General features: G+C 49.2%; 1 protein-coding gene across 1 annotated transcript in view; it reads right to left on the reverse strand.

Annotated features, from left to right (window-relative positions):
- The window catches only part of TRRAP (transformation/transcription domain associated protein), a 118,782-nt gene that overhangs the window by 52,206 nt on the left and 44,511 nt on the right, over positions 1 to 22,065 (reverse strand). The window contains 13 exon segments of the mRNA XM_081337953.1: positions 1,714 to 1,849; positions 3,244 to 3,356; positions 4,062 to 4,199; positions 6,306 to 6,593; positions 7,895 to 8,014; positions 8,996 to 9,142; positions 9,279 to 9,458; positions 11,647 to 11,860; positions 12,681 to 12,802; positions 16,084 to 16,286; positions 17,641 to 17,787; positions 18,809 to 18,934; positions 20,494 to 20,707. Coding sequence (XP_081194079.1) covers positions 1,714 to 1,849; positions 3,244 to 3,356; positions 4,062 to 4,199; positions 6,306 to 6,593; positions 7,895 to 8,014; positions 8,996 to 9,142; positions 9,279 to 9,458; positions 11,647 to 11,860; positions 12,681 to 12,802; positions 16,084 to 16,286; positions 17,641 to 17,787; positions 18,809 to 18,934; positions 20,494 to 20,707 — 2,148 coding nt within the window.

Raw genomic sequence — 22,065 nt, forward strand, 5'->3', positions numbered from 1 at the left:
AGTGCTGAAGTCTTTCTTTCACATATTTCCTAAATGAGCCACTGAAGTAGGGAATCTCCCCAACTACACACAGTCAAGAGCGAACGCTTGATCCTAGTTCCAATGATTGTCTTGAAATAAAATATCTTGACCCAACCTTGGCCATCAACTCAAATACCCTCAGAAAGCGAATGGAAGATGAAGCGCATATTGGCAACCATGGTTTGGTCATGAATGCTGAACTGGGGCAATTGAAGATAAGGCAGGGAACGTATCAAGCACGGAACGCCAAGCACTCGGTCACAAATCAAGGACTGCCTATATTCAGGATTCTTGCGACATGTAAACCAAGCTGTTCCTCTTCCCCAGCTAAAACCTTCAAGCCCGATAAATTGATTTCCTATCCTTTTTTCGTTTGCCAATCTTCGCTGCCACTAACGGCTAGAGTGCAGGCTATGGCGATGTTAAATAAAACAGTGGCTGGCTGATTCCCTCGTGCACTTTTCGCTTGAAACCGTGCCATCCAAAATGAAACACATCTCAATTAGCACCAGCGGTTATTTCAGAGCCTCTACTTCCAGTGCTGGCTTTCAGCAAGGAAACAACAACAACAACAACAACAACAAAAATTATTAGCAAAGGAAGTTCATTGACAGAAATTCTAAAGTCAAAGGAATGCCAGCACGGAGCCCAAAACATGATTATTTCTACAAAGGTATTTTGGATGCTGTTGAAGAAGTTATAATTGCAGGATCTGGTTCTCTGCCTCTCTTTCTCGCCGTCGACTCCATTTGGGAATGTGCGCAATTCCAGCGAGCTCCAACTATTTCTCCCTATCTCTTACTGGCATAATCCAACATTCCTTTCTTGTCTTAACCATCTCAAAGCAGGTCATCTGCAAAATCAGGAGGGCTATGAGTGAGGAATGATGGCTTTCCACCCACGGCATTCTTGGAGATCATCTCTTAGCTCCCCCCAACCTTTTGGGCACCAGGGACCGCTTCTGTGGGGAGAGGTTTTTCTGCGCACACACACACACACACACACACACACACACAATATACAGACAAGACCGCCGAGCCACAAAATCATTTGTCTGTATTCCCTCTGCCAGTTCTCCATCAGCATTCTCTCCTCTTGGAAGAAACCTTGATGACAAAACCTGCGGGTCCCTCATGCGGAGGCTACGCACTGATGGCCAGAGATACCAGCTGCTCGTTCCTACATCAGAAATAATCCTACCTAAGCAGGGCAGGGCCTGGGGGGGGGTTGTGTCTGTCTGTCTGTCTGTGCATCTGCTGGCACTGCACAGGCGATGTTTGGGTGTGGAACTACAGGCTGCCTGTAGTTGGGACAGACTGGGGGGACAGATGGGACAGACTGGGGGGGAGGGGGGCAGGCAAAGGGGGGAGGAAATTGGTAAAAAAAATGTAAGGGAGACCAGAAGGACCAAGAAACAAAAGGTCGATCAATTTGATAGTTTAGCTAATAAAAAGCCATCCAGCCGAGGTGGACAGAAATCTTGGAATATGCAGACATTCAAACCACTCTTGAGAGAGACTTCATCTTAAGATTGGTAGCCTGGAATTAAGGAGAAACCTCCTTCCTGGCAGTGAGGACAATCAACCAGTGGAACAGCTTGCCCCCAGAAATCGTGGGCGCTCCATCACTGGAGGTTTTTCTCTTCTCCGCAAGATGAAGGTGGCCAAGCCTTGGATCGCCTTCATAACTCACCTGTACGAGGGCTTCCTTCATGGCTGTCCAGTTGGAAACACGCCAGGCACACTCCAGAACCAAGTAAGGGTTGATGTGACCCTTGGACTGGCCGTATTCCGTGAGAGCTTCCCACTGATTCAGTTCCTTGGAACACCTACCAATGAGAAATGCAACCCCAATCCAGTTCTCTAGTCAAGAGGAATCTTTTCTCTGATCAAAAGCAGGAAACCCAGTTCATTTATCTATTTGTATCCAGCCTTTACTATTTTGCAAATAACAGGCGGGCACATCCAACATATCTTCTTCCTGGTCCTGTCTTACCCATAATAACAACACTAGAGGTGGGCTGGGCTGAGAAAGAGAGAAACTGTCTCAAAGTCACCCAGCTGACTTTCATGGCTAAGGCAGGACTAGAACTTACCGTCTCCTGGCGATTGGCCCAAGGTCCACCTAGCCAGCTTTGATGCCTGAGATGGAACTAGAAATCTCGGTCTCCCTGTGATGGGCCCAAGTTGCCCAGATGGCTTTTAGGCCCAAGACAGAACTAGAACTCACTGTCTCCTGGTGATTCGCCCAAAGTTCCCCAGCTGGTTTTCATGCCTAAGGCAGGACTAGAACTCACAGTTTCCTTGTTCCTAGCTGAGTGCCTTCTCCACTAGACCCAACTGACTCTCTTATCTTGAGGATTCAATGAGGCTGGTTAAAGAATTGTTGGCAAGGCTCATCCTACCCTTTTCCTTAGACTTTCCTACATCCAATTCCTGTCTTTTCTTCCCCATTTTGCCCATTTTGCCCATTTTGCTCTTCTTAGCAGTTGTAGCTCTATTCCATTTTGACATGTTTAAAAGGTAAAGGTTCCCCTGCACACACATGCTAGTCGTTTCCGACTCTAGGGGCCGGTGCTCATCTCCGTTTCAAAGCCGAAGAGCCAGCGCTTGTCCGAGGACGTCTCCGTGGTCATGTGGCCGGCATGACTAGATGCCAAAGGCGCACGGAACGCTGTTACCTTCCCACCGGAGTGGTCCCTATTTTTCTACTTGCATTTTTACGTGCTTTCGAACTGCTAGGTTGGCAGAAGCTGGGACGAGTAACAGGCACTCACTCTGCTATGCGGCACTCGGGATTCGACCCGCCAAACTGCCGACCATCTGATTGACAAGCTCAGCGTCCTAACCCACTGAGCCACTGCGTCCCTATTGACATGTTTAAGATGACGCAATTCGTGGTAGAAGCAGCAAAACCAGGTCTCTCTCTCTCTCTCTCTCTCTCTCTCTCTCTCTCTTTCTAGTGCAACTTTCACGTGGAATGAAAGCAAAGGCTTCTTTAGAAACCCTGTTCGACTAAAAGCAAGCAACATTTCTACAAAGCCGCAAACAGACACAAGGCCCGCAGGGAGTGGAACAAAGTCTGTTGGTTTCTCGGTATTTTTTTTTTCACTTTCTGAAATTTAGGGTTAAACGTTGCATCTGAGTCTCCAGAGGCCCCCAACATTCGTAACAACGCCCTTTAAAAAAGAAAATGAGCAACCATCAGATTTAATTCACTTACCGAATCCAATGGTCTTCCCAGAGCTGATATTCAGGAAAAATCGCTGGAGAAGCGTTGTTCCTTTCGTGTTCCTTCTTCGCTTTCTCCATCGCTTTTTCGTAAGTCTCCTGAGCCTGGAAACGAAAACGGTTCAGTTTCTCGTGAGATACAAGACGAAAAGAAAAGCGAACACCAGCAAGCTGAACTGTCTTCTCCAGAATTCTGGCGAACCCTATCTTAACTCTTAGCGGGTGCCCACAGTTGAGTTTGGAAACTTCCTGCGGTCTTATTTTTCATCCAATAGATGGGGTGGGGGGGGGTGGAGGGTTTTTTTCTGGTTAAACACATCTACACACAAAAATGCGTATAGTCAAGGCTATGGTCTTCCCAGTTGCAACGTATGGCAGTGAAAGTTGGACCATAAGAAAGGCTGAGCGCCAAAGAATTGAGGCCTTTGAACTATGGTGCTGGAGAAGACTCCTGCGAGTCCCTTGGACTGCAAGGCGATCAAACCGGTCAGTCCTAGAGGAGATCAACCCTGACTGCTCTTTAGAAGGCCAGATCCTGAAGCTAAAACTCAAATACTTTGGCCACCTAATGAGAAGGAAGGACTCACTGGAGAAGAGCCTAATGCTGGGAAAGATCGAGGGCAATAGAAGAAGGGGACGACAGAGAAGGAGGTGGCTGGATGGAGTCCCTGAAGCAGTAGGCGTGAGCTTAAAGGGACTCCAGAAGATAGTAGAGGACAGGAAGGCCTGGAGGAACGTTGTCCATGGGGTCGCGATGGGTCGGACACGACTTCGCAGCTAACAACAACAACACACACAAAAACACGCAACCTGCTCGAAGAAGCCGTGCTGTTCGTAAGCGATGGCGGTGGCCGTCTCAGGAAATTTGCACCGCTTCTGCCACAATCCAGCCCACATGTCCTCTTCCTGCAGCAAGCAATACAATTCAGCCAGCGAGTCAAGGATTTCCTGGGGGGGAGAGGGAGAGGGAAAAAGAAAAAAGGCAACCTAAGATCAATGGGGCGTGGTTGGCAATCAACCTGGTCAACCCACCGAGGTACTGTTAAAACAGGTCAAGGAAGATCCCCCACTGGGATTTGAGGAGCGCTACTTTATCCCTGTTCTGTACCAGCCTGCTACCGGCCCTGCAGAAAAGGCAGGGACAACCCCTTTTACAAGAAGGCAAGAGGCTGGAACTAAGCCTACCAAATTTATGGATACAAAAGCAAACAAGACACGAACCATGAACCATGAAACAGGAGCTATTCAAGCGGTTGCCTTCAGCAAACCAGCCCTCCCACGCATTCCCCTTTTATACAGTTCAGGGCGTGGCTTCTCTCTGCCTCCTTCCGAGGTGCCCCATTGCCTTCCTCTGTTTACTCCTGATTGACTGCCTCCTGCGTCGGGCGTCCTTGAACAAGGCCAGCCGTGGGTCATCTTCATCCACGCTGTCAGGCTCACACAGCTGGGTCTCCGTGGTGACCAAGTGGGAGGGGCCTGGCTGAGGGCTCTCATCAGCAAGCTCTCCAACCCCCTCAGCAACCTCTCCAACACCCCCCCTCCTCCTCCTCTGAGTCGTCCGACCCAAATGCCGAACCCACAGGCTGACCCTGAATCACAACAATCCCAATCGGGTAGAATAGCAGAATCTTGGAAGCGGTTTGCCCGGATTTACGCCAGACAAAATCAAGAAAGCCGTTTCTTTCTTGCTCTCTCCATTCTTCTCAGGACCCCCCCCCCCCCCCGCTGGCATTTCTTCTGCCTTAAACCTTCTTTCCTTCCTTCTTCTTTTCCTGCCCACCTCTTCAAAAATCAGCCTGCCTTCCTTTCCTTCCTCTTCCAATAAGTCTCCCTTCCTTCTTCTCCTTCTCTTCCTCTTTTTCCTTCCTTTCCTTCCACACCAAAATCAGTCTCCTTTCCTTCTTCCCCTTCCCTTCCTTCCTTCCCTTCCTTCCTCCCTCTCTTCCATCTTCCCTTCCTTCCTCTTCAAATCAGTCATCCTTCCTTCCTGCTTCTCCTTTCCTTCCTTCCTTTCTTCCATCTTCCTCCCTCTTCAAATCAGTCATCCTTCCTTCCTGCTTCTCCTTCCCTTCTTTCTTCCAACTTCCCTTCCTTCCTCTTCAAATCAGTCATCCTTCCTTCCTGCTTCTTCCCTTCTTTCTTCCAACTTCCCTTCCTCCCTCTTCAAATCAGTCATCCTTCCTTCCTGCTTCTCCTTCCCTTCTTTCTTCCAACTTCCCTTCCTTCCTCTTCAAATCAGTCATCCTTCCTTCCTTCTCCTTCCCTTCCTTCCTTTCTTCCATCTTCCCTTCCTTCCTCTTCAAATCAGTCATCCTTCCTTCCTTCTCCTTCCCTTCCTTCCTTTCTTCCAACTTCCCTTCCTTCCTCTTCAAATCAGTCATCCTTCCTTCCTTCTCCTTCCCTTCCTTCCTCCCTCTTACATCTTCCCTTCCTTCCTCTTCAAATCAGTCATCCTTCCTTCCTTCTCCTTCCCTTCCTTCCTTTCTTCCATCTTCCCTTCCTTCCTCTTCAAATCAGTCATCCTTCCTTCCTTCTCCTTCCCTTCCTTCCTCCCTCTTACATCTTCCCTTCCTTCCTCTTCAAATCAGTCATCCTTCCTTCCTTCTTCTCCTTCCTCCCTTCCTTCCATCTTCCCTTCTTTCCTCTTCAAAATCAGTCTTCCCTTCTTTCCTTACCTCCCTCCCTCCCTTCCTCCCTTCCTTCTCTCCCTTCCTTCCTTCCCGCCCTACAAAGCTCAAACGCCCTGGCATCAGGGCACAGCAGCATCCATTTATTCATTTACCCAGATCGAGCAGCCACTCCGACTGCCAGCGACTGGGAAGCGGCACGCGTCTGGTCTTCCCCTGAGCGACGGCCTCATGCAGGCAACCCTTCCGCTGACGGGGGCACAAAGGACCAAGAGGGATCTCCTTCTAAACCCTGAGCAGCCCCACTGGCTTCCCGTCTTGTCCCCTATCCGGTTTGCCACGCTTCCTGGGCATCTCTTGGCCGAGGTCCAGATACCCCCGGGCCTTATTTCCTTCCAGCACAGAAACCCCGAATTCGGGCCTTTACCTGTTGGGGCAGAGTGATGCTCTCCTGCTCGTAAAACTCGGTGGTCTGTTTCGGCTTGATCTGCAGGCTGAGCCCCTTTTCGAAGGCCTGGTGCTCCAGCATCAGGGTGGAGCGGAACCAGAGGTTGTGGGTCTTGCCCAGGTACTTCAGCACGCAGGGCCTGATGGGGATGGGGGGCACGCACTGGGACATGGCTTCCACGAAGCAGTTCAAGGCGCTCGGCTGGCAGTCGCGCTGCGCCTGGTGGCTCCCGCTGCACAAGAAAGGGCTGATTTCTCCAGCAAGAGCCTAAAAATGGAAATTAAGCCATTGTTCCAAGGGCAAAGCCGGCATCGCCAGCGGTCATTACGCTCCCGACAGGGAGGCTGCCCAAAAGCTGCTCTTTCGGAATCGGGAAGACGAGTCGCGTTGAGGTTGAAAACGGCCTCTGAATCCCTCCCGGAAGAGCATGAAAACTCCTAAAGGGCTTAGAGAGAGGGAGAGGGAGAGGGAGAGGGAGAGGGAGAGGGAGAGGGAGAGGGAGAGGGAGAGAGAGAGGGAGAGAGAGAGAGGGGGAGAGAGGGAGAGAGGGAGAGAGAGACAGAGACAGAGACAGACAGAGAGACAGAGACAGAGAAAGAGAGAGAGAGAGAGAGAGAGAGGGAGGGAGGGAGAGAGAGAGAGAGAGAGAGAGAGAGGGAGGGAGAGAGAGAGAGAGGGAGAGAGAGAGGGAGAGAGAGAGAGAGAGAGAGAGAGAGAGAGAGAGAGACAGAGACAGAGAGAGACAGAGAGAAGCGCTAACGTAAAGGAAAGGAGTCTCCTACAACGTTCGGGATGCAGATCTGGCCTTTTTAAAGCCACCTGTGAAAGATTTCGGTTTCATTTCGGCTGCCTGTGCCAAATCGTTCAGATTCAGCAACTGATCGAACGTGATCAATAAAGAACGTTTTCTCCGCTCTGTAGAACTGTCGGTGGTGTAGAGGTGGCAGCATCCACGTCGGACCAATCAGTCAATAATAAGCCCACAAAGATGGTGTTCCTTTCACGCAAATCTAAGCATCCTTTTTCCCCTCTGAGGCTGGAATCATTTCCTGATCTTGGAGAAAGGCCTTTTTTTTTTGCAAATTACAACTCAGGAGAGGGAGAGGGAGAGAAGAGAGAGGAGGGAGAGAGAGGAGAAGAGGGAGAGAGGAGGGAAAGAGAATGAAAGAGGAAAGAGAGGAAAAGAGAAAAAGCAAGAGGAAGAGGAAGGAAAGAAGGAAGGGAGGAAGGAAGGGAGAGAGGAGGGAGAGAGAGAGAGAAGGAGAGGGGGGAGGAGAATGAAAGAGGAAAGAGAAAAAGAGAAAAAGCAAGAGGAAGAGGAAGGAAAGGAGGAAGGAAGGAAGGAAGGGAGAGAGGGAGGAAGGAAGGAAAAAGAAAGAAAGAAAGGAAGGAAGGTAGGAAGGAAGGAAGGAAGGAAGGAAGGAAGAGGGAGGGAGGGAAGAAGGAAGGAAGAAGAAAGAAAGAAAGAAAGAAAGAAAGAAAGAAAGAAAGAAAGAAAGAAAGAAAGAAAGAAAGAAAGAATATTTCACCAGTTTTTCATCACTGCTTTTTTTCAAAGCGACACTCACATGTTGCTGTCTGTCTGAAAGGATTTTCCACAATCTGGAAAACAGCTGGATCCACGTTTTTTCAGCCAAAGGGGTGGAAATGTGACAAAGCTGAACGAAGGCACTTAGCAGGGCTCCCGTCTGGAACGAAACTGCTGGTTAGGCATACCCAATCACGAAGAAGACGAAGCTGATTTACCCCGCCAGAAAAAAAGCAAGGAGGCAGAAGCCATCCCTAAAGCTACAAGCCTGCAGGATTACTGCAACTACGAAGGCCACACATCTGGATGGGGTGGGGGTGGAGGGGCCTTTGAGCTAGGGAAGGCTACTAGAGACCAACAACCCAGAGATCTCATCCTGCGTGGTGGCGCAGTGGTTAGGATGCAGTACTGCAGGCTAACTCTGCCCACTGCTGCGGGAAGCAGTTCGATCCTGACCAGCTCAGGGTTGACTCAGCCTTCCATCTTTCCGAGGCCGGTAAAATGAGGACCCAGATTGTTGGGGGCAAATTGGCTGACTCTATAAACTGCTTAGATAAGGCTCTAAAGCACCGTGAAGCGGTATAATAAGTTTAAGTGCTATTGCTATCTTCCTTCCTTCCTTCCAGTTAGAATGCAGCATTGCAGGCAAACTCTGCCCTCAGCCTGGAGTTCAACTCTCACCGGCTCCAGTTGACTCAGCCTTCCGTCCTTTCTGAGGTTGGGAAAAAGGAGGACCCAGATTGTTGGAGGCAACAAGGGGCTGACTCTGTAAAGCGCTTAGAGTGGACTGTCAAAGCACTGTAAAGCAGTATATAAATCTCAGCGCTACGGCTATTACCCACCAGATCAACTACGGGACAGCTGTAACACCAACGTGCTAGGAGACAGCCTAAAGCAGGGCTCTTCAAACTGGGCAACTTTTAAGACTTGTGGATTTCAACTCCCAGAATTCCTCAGCCAGCCAGTCTTGGCTGGCTGAGGAATTCTGGGAGTTGAAGTCCACAAGTCTTAAAAAGTTGCCCAGTTTGAAGAGCGCTGGCCTAAAGAACGACCTGCAATGCACACGCGCACGCGCTGCACAATAGGCTGCCCAGGCTTCAAGGAGTACCGTGAAATGCCAAAGGAGCATCAACTCACTCACCTTCACCTCGCGCAGAGAGTCCAGGAATTTGTCGTGCCGGTTGGTTAACATGTGCAACTGGTTCCCAATGTCCTTTTCGGACAATTCTTTGGTTTTCGGGGTGCTGGTCTGATCTCCGGGAGCCAGCTCGATGTCTATCTCGACATCCTGAATATAAAGGGGAGAAAGAACCAGAGTTTTGCAAATAGACACAGTTAAGGTAGCCCAACGGCCCAGGACTCCGTGCAAACAAGTTAAGCTTCACTTGGTTTTTTCCCCCCTGTTAATACAGGAAGACTTCTACCTCTTCTTTGGATTCGCTGTTTTCTCGTTCGCGAGGTTCTTGCTTGACGTGGGTAACCATGGCAAACGCCGCCCGGTCGTGACTATCCGCCAGGTTGATTACATTTGTGATGGAAGGAAGCGTGGCCTCTTGGCAGCTGGTCCCAATGGTTGTGTTCCTTTCACAAACCGCCAGCAGGAGCTGAAAGGCATTAAGACGAGAGGCTGTGGACGCAAGACCCGTAGATGCGGTGAACCGACTTTTAAGACGGAATGTGACGGTCCCTCTTGTTCTTCAGGAAGAAACCAAAGGCAAGAGAGACCGCTAAGAAAAGGGAAATTTGAACTCCCACGGCTAGCGGCCTTGTGCAAAAGATTGGAAACTCATCAAGGAGAGAAGCAACCTGGAACTAAGGAGAAATTTCCTGACAGTCAGAACAATTAACCAGTGGAACAGCCTGCCTCCAGAAGTTGTGGATGCTCCAACACTGGAAGTTTTTAAGAAGAGACTGGACAGCCATTTGTCTGAAATGGTGTAGGGCAGGGGTGTCAAATTCAATTTCATGGAGGGCCACATCAGCATTGCGGTTGCCCTCGGGGGGGGGGGGGGGGCTGGGTGGGTGTGGCCTACTGGGTGGGCGTGGCTAGAGTGCGTATGGCCTACTGGGTGGGCGTGGCCAGCTCTACATCGTTGGCATCAAGGGGGCCTATGGGGGCTTGGGCAGGAGTGGGACAGATCTGAGGGTCTCTGGCAGGAGGAGGGTCTCTGGGCCAGGGCCAAGGCAGCGGGGGCCGTTCCCTCACTGTTTCCAGGATGGCTTCGCGGGCCACATGAAACCACTTCGTGGGCCAGATCTGGCTCCCGGGCCTTGTGTTTGACATGTCTGGTGTAGGGTTTCCTGCCTGAGCAGGGGGTCGGACTAGATGATCTCCAAGGTCCCTTCCAACTCTTGTTATTCTTTTCAGTGTTCCAGTATCTCAGGGGCTGCCACAAAGAAGAGGCAGTCAAGCTATTCCCCAAAGCCCCTGAAGGCAGGACAAGAAGCAACGGATGGAAACTAGTCAAGGAGAGAAGCAACCTAGAGCTAAGGAGAAACTTCCTGACAGTGAGAACAATTAACCAGTGGAACTCCCTGACTCCAGAAACTTTGAATGCTCCAACACTGGAAGTTTTGAAGAAGAGATTGGACAGCCATTTGTCTGAAATGGTGTAGGGTTTCCTGCCTGGGCAGGGGGTTGGACTAGATGACCTCCAAGGTCCCTCCCAACTTGATGATGATCAATCCGGGTGGGAATTTCATGGGGTCCAGCCACAGTTCTTTTCTTCCTCTCTTTTCCCCAGTGGAGTGTGCAATTGTAACTTTAAGCGTAAATTGGTTCTGGTGGAAACGAGAGACGTCCACGTGACTAGCTTTAAATATGCCCTGTCTGTCTTGGTGGGGGGCGTTTTGGATGGCTGCTTGATCAGAGTGTTCTTTATTGTTAGTTTGTTTGGCTGAGCTGTTGGTTCACTGATGGGGTATTTCTTGCTTCTTGGAAGTTGGTCTAGCATTAATCTTGGGGTTATTCTGCTTATCTGGGTGTTAATTGTTGATTGCTAGTGAGGAAGTGTTTGAGTCTTGTTGTTACCTTTTTGTCTTGTTGTAACAGAACAATACAGTTGGAAGAGACCTTGGAGGTCATCTAGTCCAACCCCCTGCTCAGGCAGGAAACCCTATACCATTCCAGACAAATGGCTGTCCAATCTCTTCTTCAAAACTTCCAGTGTTGGAGCATTCACCGCTTCTGGAGGCAAGTTGTTCCACTGGTTAATTGTTCTAACTGTCAAGAAGTTTCTCCTTAGTTCTAGGCTGCTTCTTTCCTTGGTGAGTTTCCATCCGTTGCTTCTTGTCCTGCCTTCAGGCGCTTTGGAGAGTAGAATAAGTAGAATAATAGAGTTGGAAGGGACCTTGGAGGTCTTCTAGTCCAACCCCCTGCTCAGCCAGGAAACCGGCCTATACCATTTCAGACAAATTTTTGTCTAGTCTCTTCTTCAAAACCTTCCAGAGACGAAGCACCCACAACTTCTGAAGGGAAGTCATTCCACTGATTGTTCCGTTAGGAAATTTCTCCTTAGTTCTAGGTTGCTTCTCTCCTCGATGAGTTTCCATCCGTTGCTTCTTGTCCTGCCTTCAGGCCCTTTGGAGAACAGCTTGACTGCCTCTTCTTTGGGGCAGCCCCTGAGATATTGGAAGATATTGCCATCCTGTCACCCCGAGGCCTTCCTTTCATTCAACGAGGCGCGCCCAATTCCTGCAACCGTTCTTCGTGGGTTTTAGCCTAACCATATTCTTGTCCCTTCTGCTTCCAGAGAAGACAAGAGGAAAATCTCAACTTCTTGCTATCCTCACCTCGATGCACTGTTTGATCCAGAAGTGATTCCCCATGGCTTCCCAGTTTTGGGAACAGGTGACGTACAAAAGCCTCTCGTACACCCGCCGCTTCATGGAGTTGTCGAAGACCTCAAAAAACTTGGCCCGGATGAGAGGCTGGGTGCATCGGAGGCCAGAGAGAAAGGCCGGCTCGAGTTTAGCGGTCAGCTCGCTCCCCGAAAGGTTTTCATCCCTAAGAAGAAACAAAGGGAGGATCAACTTCAGTTACTTCCATTAGGGATTGCTTTTTGTTTTTGCACTCGTGTCAGAATCGCAGAGGCACTTCCGGGTTGAAAGGAATAGCCGGTGACATCGCTGTTGCCCTGGGGACGCCCAATTGGGGAACCCTTTCATGTCCCCAGAAGGAGCTGGAGTGAAGGACGGGAGCTCCACCCTGTCCCGAGCCAGTGCTTGGGTCTCAAACGTGGCGCCGGCATCGAGCCATCATGCTCTGCTCCTGGTTGTAAAGGTATAAAAAGGACTAAGGGGCTGTAACGGCGCCTGGTCTGTGACAGTCGCAAAGTGGCCCGTCGTAGGCACTTTTTTGTTTTTGCAGAAAATTGGATTGTCAAAAACGAGGTCACGATTACGTGGCCTCGGGACGCTGGTTGCAAAGCAGGAGGTCATGTGACTGAAAGGAAGGCGTGCTTGTCGCCCCAACTGCTAAGGAGGTTGGGCTATGCTCCGGGACAACGCAAAGAGATCGATTTAGCCAATTACAAGACTCCCACTGAATTTTCTGCCTTGAATTTTTTTTTAAAAAAAAAAACACGCTTTAACTCCTGTAGGATTCGGGGGGGGGGGAGATCTCTTTTCCCTTAAAAGAACCGGCAAGAGAGTGGCGTAAGCACAAACTAAAACCTTGGGGAACTAAAAATTTATCGTCCCCCCACCTCCCTTTCCCCCAATCCCCCGGGCTGACTTCAAAAGATGAATGGTGCCTTCTTAAGGTCAGGCGTGGCACAAATTATGAACCGAGATACTGACCCAGGTGATTAATTGCCGTAATTTACCTATAGACGTAGTTAACAAGGTCTAAGAACTGAGCGTTTAATTCAAGGTCCTCTGGAAAACGTTTTTCAATGTAGGTCATCATTTTCACCAGCAGGATGGACTTCTCGCGCAGCGTCGGAATCTGTTTAAAGAGGGGTGGGGGGGGGGAAGAGGAAAAAAAATGCTCAATTTTTCCCACTCCCCTCCGGCTTGTTCCCTAAGACAGAGGTCCCCAACCTTTCGGCCACAGTAGGGATCACCAGTTCCGTGGAAAGAGGGTTTTTTCCCACGGACCGGAGGGTGCGTGGTTTTGTGTGCTGCCTGCATCCCGCGGATGGGGCTTTGCTGGTTTGTGTGGACCGGTTGCTAGCATGCTGCGGCCCGGTACCGGTCCACGGACCGGGGGTGAGGCGGGTTGGGGACCCCTGCCCTAGGGGGGCAAAAGAACAGCTGTAGGTAAATGTAGCTGACTTCTGAAATAAGTCTCCTCGACTTAGGACGATAATTGGGGCCAGAAGTCCCCTTCCGTTGGTTATGTGAGTTGTGCCCCATTTTACCACTTTTGAAAGCAGGGTGGGTTAACCACATCACCGTGTGACGTGCGACGATGGGAAGACAGGGGAGACAGCAGAACCAGGCTGTAAGTACCGTATTTCCCCAAAAAGAAGACCTAACCAGCCCTGGCGTGATTTTTCACGGCTCAGGCTTATTTCAAAAATGAGCCCAGCCAGACCGACTGCATTTAGTACCGTATTTCCCTGAATATAAGTGCAAGGACCCACCTCAGCTTAAACCCCCCCCCCCCACGAAAGCAGAACTCTTGAAACAGGCATTGCCTCAAAAGGAAACTTTTATCAGGGGTCAGGGACAGTAAGGAAGCCAAGGCAGGTGGAAAGTCCCGCGGCAAAAAACGGTATAGTTAAATCAGCAATATTCCTCCTCCCACCAGGGTCATAATGTCCATTTGAAATCCAGCCAATCCGCAGGTGGTGTGATGTGTGGGTAACTGGTGTTGTGATTCAGTGTCAGCCTGTGGGTTCGGCAGCTGAATCGGACAATTCTGAGGAGGAGGAGGAGGAGGAGGAGGAGGAGGAGGAGGAGGAGGAGGAGGAGGAGGAGGGGATTGGAGAGCCTGCAGAGGACAGTTCTGAGGCATCGCAGAGCTCTCAGCCAGGCCCCTCCCGTCTTGAGATGCGCACGCCAACTGTAGATAGGGCTCGCAACTTGGGAGTCCTCCTAGATTCACGGCTCACCTTGGAAGACCATATAGAAGCTGTGACTAGGGGGGCTTTCGCCCAGGTTCGCCTGGTGCGCCAGTTGCGGCCCTATCTTAGCCGGGATGATTTATGCACGGTCACTCATGCGCTCGTGGCCTCTCGTCTGGACTACTGCAACGCTCTCTACATGGGGCTGCCCTTGAGGACCACCCGGAAGCTCCAACTGGTACAGAATGCAGCCGCGAGAGTTGTGTTGGGAGTCTCCCGATACTCCCACGTTACACCTTTGCTCCGTGAGCTGCATTGGTTGCCAGTTGCCTTCCGGGTGAGATTCAAGGTACTGGTAATGGTGTTCAAAGCCCTCCATGGCATGGGGCCGGAGTACCTTAGGGAACATCTGCTGCCGGCATCAAGCTCCCTGCGCCCTGTGCGTTCCCACAGAGAGGGCCTCCTCAGGGTGCCACCGATCAGAGAATGTCGATTGGTGGCCCCCAGGGGGAGATCCTTCTCTGTGGGCACTCCGGAGCTGTGGAATCAGTTACCGGTAGAGCTCCGGATGGCGCCCGATCTTCGCTCCTTTCGTCGCGATCTCAAGACGTTTTTGTTTGTACAAGCCGGCCTAGCCTGATGGGGATTGGTGGGGTTTTTTATTTTTTGTATTCTTAATTTTATCTTTGGGGTTTTATAATTGTATATTAATTGTTTTAACTTGGGCAATCATTTAATCTCTTTTTAATGTTTGTATTTTGTATTTCACTTTTGCCCTGTGAACCGCCCTGAGTCCTCAGGGAGAAGGGCGGTATAGAAATATTATTAAATTAAATTAAATTAAATTGTTCCTCCTCAAACCCAGCTGTGTGAGCCTGACAGCTTGGACGAAGATGATTCACAGCTGGCTTTGTTCAAGGACGCCCGAAGCAGGAGGCAGACAAGCAGGAGTGAACAAAGGAGGGCAATGAGGCACCTCGGGAGGAGGCAAAGAGAAGCCACATCTTGAAACTGTGTTTAAAAGGGGAATGTGTGGGAGGTGCTGGTTGCTGAAGGCAACCGTTTGAACAGCTTCTGATTTAGTCGTGGTTAGTATTTTGTTTTGCTCTGTTTTGGATCTGTTTCGTTTCCTTTGTGCAAATAAATTTGGCTGGCTTACTTTCAGCCTATTGACTATTGAAAAGGGGTTGTCCCTGACATTTCTGCAGGGCCGGTAGTAGGCTGGAACAGAACAACTGGCACAGTTGGCGTGCGCATCTCAAGGTCTCCTCCAGCTTTCGTTTCTCTGCCACCGTCTCCCTAATTAAGGGAGACGCATTCCTTTCTCAAGGATAGAGGTGGGAGAGGGAAAGTGGAAAGCAAAAGTTATCCCAAGCTCCTCCCCCCCCACACACATATACATAAGGTAAAGGTAACGGTTCCCCCGCACATGCGTGCTAGTCGATTCCGACTCTAGGGGCCGGTGCTCATCTCCGTTTCAAAGCCGAAGAGCCGGTGCTTGTCCGAGGACGTCTCCGTGGTCATGTGGCCGGCATGACTAAACGCCAAAGGCGCACGGAACGCTGTTACCTTCCCACCATAGTGGTCCCTATTTTTCTACTTGCATTTTTATGTGCTTTCAAACTGCTAGGTTGGCAGAAGCTGGGACGAGTAACAGGTGCTCACTCTGCTACGGGGCACTCGGGATTCGACCCGCCAAACTGCCAACCTTCTGATCGACAAGCTCAGTGTCCTAACCCACTGAGCCACCTTCATACATATACATATACATATACATACACACACACACACACACACACATACTGCTCAAAAAAAGGGAACACTTAAACAACACAATGTACTGTATTTAATAGTAGGATGTCTTATTTTCTGTTCCCTTTATTTTTTTTTGAGCTGTGTGTGTGTGTGTGTGTGTGTGTGTGTGTGTGTGTGTAAGGAAAGCCTGGCCTGACAAGAAGCCCTAACAGGAACATAAGCCCTAATGCGTCTTTTGGAGCAAAAATAAATAAATATAAGACTCGGTCTTATTTTTCGGGGAAGCACGGGTACTTATGGAGAGGTCTTTCATAACTTTGCGTGGCTAAACGGGGGGGGGGGGGACTACAACTCACTATCGCCCGGTTTTTTTAGCCAGGTGCCTTGACTGCAAGAACCAGTTCAAGTCCATTCCCCTCTTCCCCACCCCCACCCCATCCCCCCAATACTCCTTTGAGGTTACCTGGTTAGCCGCCATGGAGGAGGTGTTTTTGACCCACTCTTCCACAATTTTGACCACGGCCCGCAGGATTTTGGCATCGCTCGATTTTTCAATCAGCGAGGTCAAGATGCCCTGAATGAAGTTCTTCCTCATCTCCATGCTCATCATAGCCAGGCGGGTCTTCACTAAGTCCAAGCTCAGCATCACCAACTCGCTGGTACCAGCTGCAAACACAGCCCAGACAACCACTCAGACCGAGCGCGGTTCAACCCGGGTTAAACACCACGTGATTCGGTGCCAATTAACCAGTGGAACTACAGTACCTGCCTCCAGAAACGGTGAATGCTCCAACCCTGGAAGTTTTTAAGAAGAGACTGGACAGCCATTTGTCCGAAATGGTGCAGGGTTTCCTGCCTGAGCAGGGGGTTGGACTAGATGTCCTCCAAGGTCCCTTCCAACCTTTTATTATTATAAAACCTCTATTCATAAAACATGAAACTCAAGTCAACTGAGCACTCAAATTGACTGGCGCTAAGGGTTGACATGGGTTGCTGCCAGCATCCTAGGTACCAACCAGTAAGATGTTCCGAGTAGCGCAGTTTTTTTGTAGCTTTGCTGGAGTTATTGCAGGAAGCTGCAATTTCTTGATGTATTTTGCAAAGGTTTTGGACATAGTTCCCAGTGCCCCGATGACAATGGGTATCTATCTATCTATCTATCTATCTATCTATCTATCTATCTATCTATCTATCTATGGATTTACTCAACCATATCTATCTATCTATCTATCTATCTATCTATCTATCTATCTATCTATCTATCTATCTATCATTATATTATTATTATTATTATTATTATTATTATTATTATTATTATTATTATTATTATTATTATTATTATTATTATTCTTTTATTCATAAAACATGAAACTCAGTCAACTGAACACTCAAATTGACTGGCACTAAGGGTTGACACGGGCTGCTGCCAGCATCCTAGGTATCAACCAGGTATCTCCTTAAAATGTAAGATGTTCCAAGTGGCGCAGTTTTTTGTAGCTTTGCTGGAGTTACTGCAGGAAGCTGCAATTTCTTGATGTATTTTGCAAACTTTTTGGACATTATTATTATTATTAATTCGGGCTTGCAATATCTTAACACTAGAGGGGGTTGGGAGAAGAACCCCTTTTTCATTACTTATTTATTCAGCAAATGTATACAGCCTCCCAACTCACCTAACAGTGGTCAGCTGAGAGCATTAAAAAGCTGCAACGTTAACACCCCATACCGCCAGGACCACAACTCAACAAGAGGCAGCAAATACAATCACGCTAGCCACCTGGTCAACTCCGTTAAGAGGGGACGTTGCTGGCTCCGCACCATGTGCTTTGCGCGAATAGTTCTCCCAAACACGTTTTTTTTCTCTCCCCTTCCCTTTCCAGGACAGGAAATGCTAGCTAGGAGAACCAAAGCTTTGCCCAAAAAAAACCAGCCCAAACCCCACAATTCTCAGCATCCAAATTGCTCCGGCTTGAAAGTTTCAACAGGGCCAGTAGGCCGTCTCGACCTGGTGATCTACTACCTGTGTTGGCTTCCACTGTTCCCGCTTGAGCCTGCTGGTTCAAATGCTCCCTGACCATCTTCTGGAGGGATCTCATGAAGACAGAAATCAGCCTGTCGATATAACTGGGATTATTGCTACAGGCAGACTTCAGGATCATTAAAGTACCTGGAAGGTATAAAGAAAGAAATAGACAAATAAGAACAGGGGAGGACCCGTCTCTTTCGAACCGGCCTGACCCTAAGGCTCTTTTTCAAAAGAGAACAGAAAGATTTTAAGATCAGAGGTGCCCGACCGCGGCAATTTTCAGACCTGTGGGCTTCAGCTCCCCAAAGTCCCTTTTTTCATTGCCACAGTATAATAATAATAATAAGTTGGAAGGGACCTTGGAGGTCAACTAGTCCAACCCCCTGCTCAGGCAGGGAACCCTTTGAATGGTCGCTAAAATGCTTGTAAAATTTGAGGGCTACCTGTAGTTATTTTCTCAAGAGGACCTAAAAGGACGTCTTCAAAAAGAGGTTGTGTATTAATCCTGGAGTAAAGGGGGGGGAAGGTAGGGTTACCTTTGCTAACCCCCCCACCCCCAATTCTCCCCAAGCTAACCATCAATTTAAGAAACTTATCATGCTTTTGGTGAACTTACTTCCTCAACTTTAAAGGTAAAGGTTCCCCCGCACACACGTGCTAGTCGTTTCCGACTCTAGGGGCCGGTGCTCATCTCCGTTTCAAAGCCGAAGAGCCGGCGCTTGTCCGAGGACGTCTCCGTGGTCATGTGGCCGGCATGACTAGACGCCAAAGGCGCACGGAACACTGTTACCTTCCCACCGTAGCGGTCCCTATTTTTCTACTTGCATTTTTTACGTGCTTTCGAACTGCTAGGTTGGCAGAAGCTGGGACGAGTAACAGGCGCTCACTCTGCTACGCGGCACTCGTGATTCGACCCGCCAAACTGCCGACCTTCTGATCGACGAGCTCAGCGTCCTAACCCACTGAGCCACACCGCGTCCTCAGCTTTAGGGGAGCAATAACCAAGCTGTCCTAAGTCTATTATGAATGGTCAGCCAAAAAAAGAAAAAAGAAAAATAGGAAGTTTTCTTCTTCGCGGTTCACAAAATATTCATAGGTTGGGGGGGAGGTGTTTGCTGGTTACCTGCTCAGTCGTAACGATGCGACCGATCAAACGGCTTACCGAAAAGCTGAGAAGGATTCGCGCTGGCAGCTTTCTCGTAGTTGGTAAGTCCTTCGTAGATAACCTTCCCAACAGCAGCGTAAAGGCATTCCAACTCTTCGTATTTGGAGGCCACGCTTGAAGTACCTACGCAAGAGTAGGCAAAAGACATTCACATGCTGAACGGGGTTCCCTGACTTTTTAGCCAGCGGGATGTGTCATTTCTTTTTATTATGTACTGATACCCGCCTTTAATTTTTTTTTCAAATAACGCAAGGCAGAGAACATACCCGACACGCCTTCCTCCTCCTGTTTCCCCCACAACAATCACCCTGTGAGGTGGGGCTGGGCTGAAAGAGAAGGACTGGCCCAAAGTCAGCCAGAAGGCTGGCATGGCTAAGGCAGGACTAGAACTCACCACCTCCTGGTTTTTAACCTGGTGCCTTAACCAGACTGGTTCCTTCCCTTTAGTTTCTATTTATTTATTACATTCATATGCTGTCTGTCTTGGCTCTCTTTTGACTCGTTCTGGGTGGCTTACAACAGCTTGCGTGCCGAAGGGGACGAGAACTTATCACCTACTGGTGACTGGGCCCAAGTCACCCAACAAGCCTTCATACCTAAGGCGGGATTTGAACTCATAATCTCCCACTCTCTAGCCTGGTTCCTTAACCCACGTGGCCAAACTGGCTCTGGCTGTGGGTTGCCAAGCATCCACCTTCTGTTCACGTGACCACGGAGAAGCTACGACAGTCCTAACCCGGAGGACCGGTTATATGTCAGGTTTTTTTCAGCGCTGATGTGGGATCTCCACGATAAACAACTAAGTGGGAACAAGCAACTCTTTGGAAACCCCCCCCCCCCAAAAATCAAGGTGATTTGGAACGGTTCTTCTGTGGCCTGTATCCACGGAGAAGCTACGACAGTCCTAACAGGGAGGACCGGTTACATGTCAATTTTTTTTCAGCGCTGATGTGGGATCTCCACGATAAACAACTAAGCGGGAACAAGCAACTCTTTGGACCTAAAAAAAAAAAATCAAGGTGATTTGGAACGGTTCTTCTGTGGCCAGTCTCCACGCAGCTATTGCACAAGCTCAGGAAAAGACAAGGATGATTTCAAGAGCTTGCAAACAGCTGCAACAGCTTTGCTGGTTTGGATCCAAACAGAAGCACGTTCCTAATATTCAACTTAGTTGCCATCACGATGCTGCTCTCATCCGTCTCTCTATTGAGCAGACAGAGGAGGCCGAACTCTCCGGTTGCTCCGTCTTATCAAAAGTCTCCCTTTTCCACCTAATTTCCTTTCCTTGTCTTACTAATACAACCATGTTCAACAACTGAGAAAACGGTACTTTCAAAGCCGGGGGGGGGGGCGGGGGGAAGGAGACCCGGTAATTGCAAAAGACATTAAATTTATGAGACGCATTTCTTCAGCCAAAGTAATAACCGCCACAGGTTATTAAGTTTTTACGCGACCGGATAATGATGTATTTCTAGTGGTTACCTCTTCCCACTTTTTTTTTATTTCAACTGGGGAACGCAAGTGCAACTTTTTAAAAAATGAAAAGAAAAAAAAAAGACCTCCAGAAGAACAAGCGCAAAGGGGAAGGGCCGCATTCGGGAGATGGGGGGGTTGGTTTTTTTGGGGGTGGGTCTCCCGTTTCCACCAGCGTCCACCTCCCTTCCCGGCGGCCTCCAACGTACTTGGCTCGGTCGGGAAGTTGTTCATCAAGCGAGAAAGGAGCGTGTGGACGGCTCGCAGAACTTTGGTGTTTCCGCACGTCATGCAAGAAGCGATGCCTCGCTGGAGCGGCTTGAAGCTACTCAAGATCACCGAAGACTGGAGCACGGTGAGCAGAAAACTGAGGACTTCCAATCCGGTGCAGATGTTGGCAAAGTTGGCCTGGTTGGGCTGTTCCTGGAACAAAGACGTTGGCGAGACAAAGAAGATTTGAAGAGACAACCCGGGGAAAAAATTCCATCTGCGCCTACGTCTAAAGAGGCTTGTTTGGTTGGAACAGTTTCCCGTCCTTCTGACGCGTTTTTCTGATCTGAGCAAACGTTGGTTCTTCCGATGGCGCTACCTTGAAGCTTCCAGTGACCTTGGCTAAGGCTCAGGCGGGCTGAGACCTGCTAGGGTCACAAGTTCCCTTTCTTTGTGTATATCAAGACTCAATCGTGCCAGGCCAAAAGAATCTTTAAAAGGTTAAATCATGGCAACCGGACCAAAGTTGGTTGGATGTAAAGAGTCGGCGAGTCTTTCCATAAAGTAAGACCTATTGCATTAAGAGCCTTGGTGGCGCAGTGGGCTAATGCCTCCTTAAGGAACACCAGCTGCCTGCCATTAGTGCAGGTTCGAGTCCCACCAGGCTCAAGGTTGACTCAGCCTTCCATCCTTCCCAGGTAGGTAAAATGAGGACCCAGATTGTTGGGGGGAAATAAGCTGACTTTGTAATAATGCCGCTTGGGGGTGTGTGCGAAAGCCCTAATAAGCAGGCATATACATAGAATGAAGGCTACTGCTAAGCTTGTAAGCCGCCCTGAGTCTTCGGAGAAGGGCGGGATATAAATGGAATTAAATTTCATTTCGGGGGAGAAACCCCCTGCAGTCAGCGTGGCAGCAGTTAACACATTCCAACCACACCAATTTTTATTTTTTTTTCATTTTGACTGAAGAAAGTCACTTGGATGAGTAACGAAACGTCTCGGTTTAATAAACTTCGGTTCCGTTGCCGGGACTTAAATCTTTTTACATCGCCTTGGTTTTAACTCTTGAAGGCGCCCCAAGCAAAATCTGCCTTTTTTTTTTTTTAGATGCCATCAACCTTTTGTCCCGAGGTCAAATCACAAACGAGCTAAGGGGCCTCCAGTTATTTTCACTAACCACCTTCCCAGTTGGGGAATGTCTTTTCCAGACAAGCATGCCTGAGGTCTAAATTAGGAACTTCTGGACATTGGTGACAGTAAAGACCCCAGAGAAAGGGAAGTCCACCAACTCAACAGATGCAAGACCCAAACAGACGTAGAGATGGGTGAAATCTAAGAATGGGGAACGTTTACACCCTGTCCTCTATCGACGCCATCAATCCAACGTGTTGCTAGTCTCAAAACACGTTCCAGCCCCAGAGGAGGTCAAGCCTGAGACAGAAATGGAAATCTGACCCGCCAACTCCCATCAGCCACAGCTAGAAGAGCCAACAGTTCAACTACCCAAAGCCATAAGCTAGGAAGGGTCAAAGATCCTCACTCCCCCAACTTCCTAATGCCAACTCGAGG

Source organism: Vipera berus (genome assembly GCF_964194415.1).
Source record: "Vipera berus genome assembly, chromosome: 13".
Classification (NCBI taxonomy): Eukaryota; Metazoa; Chordata; class Lepidosauria; order Squamata; family Viperidae; genus Vipera; species Vipera berus.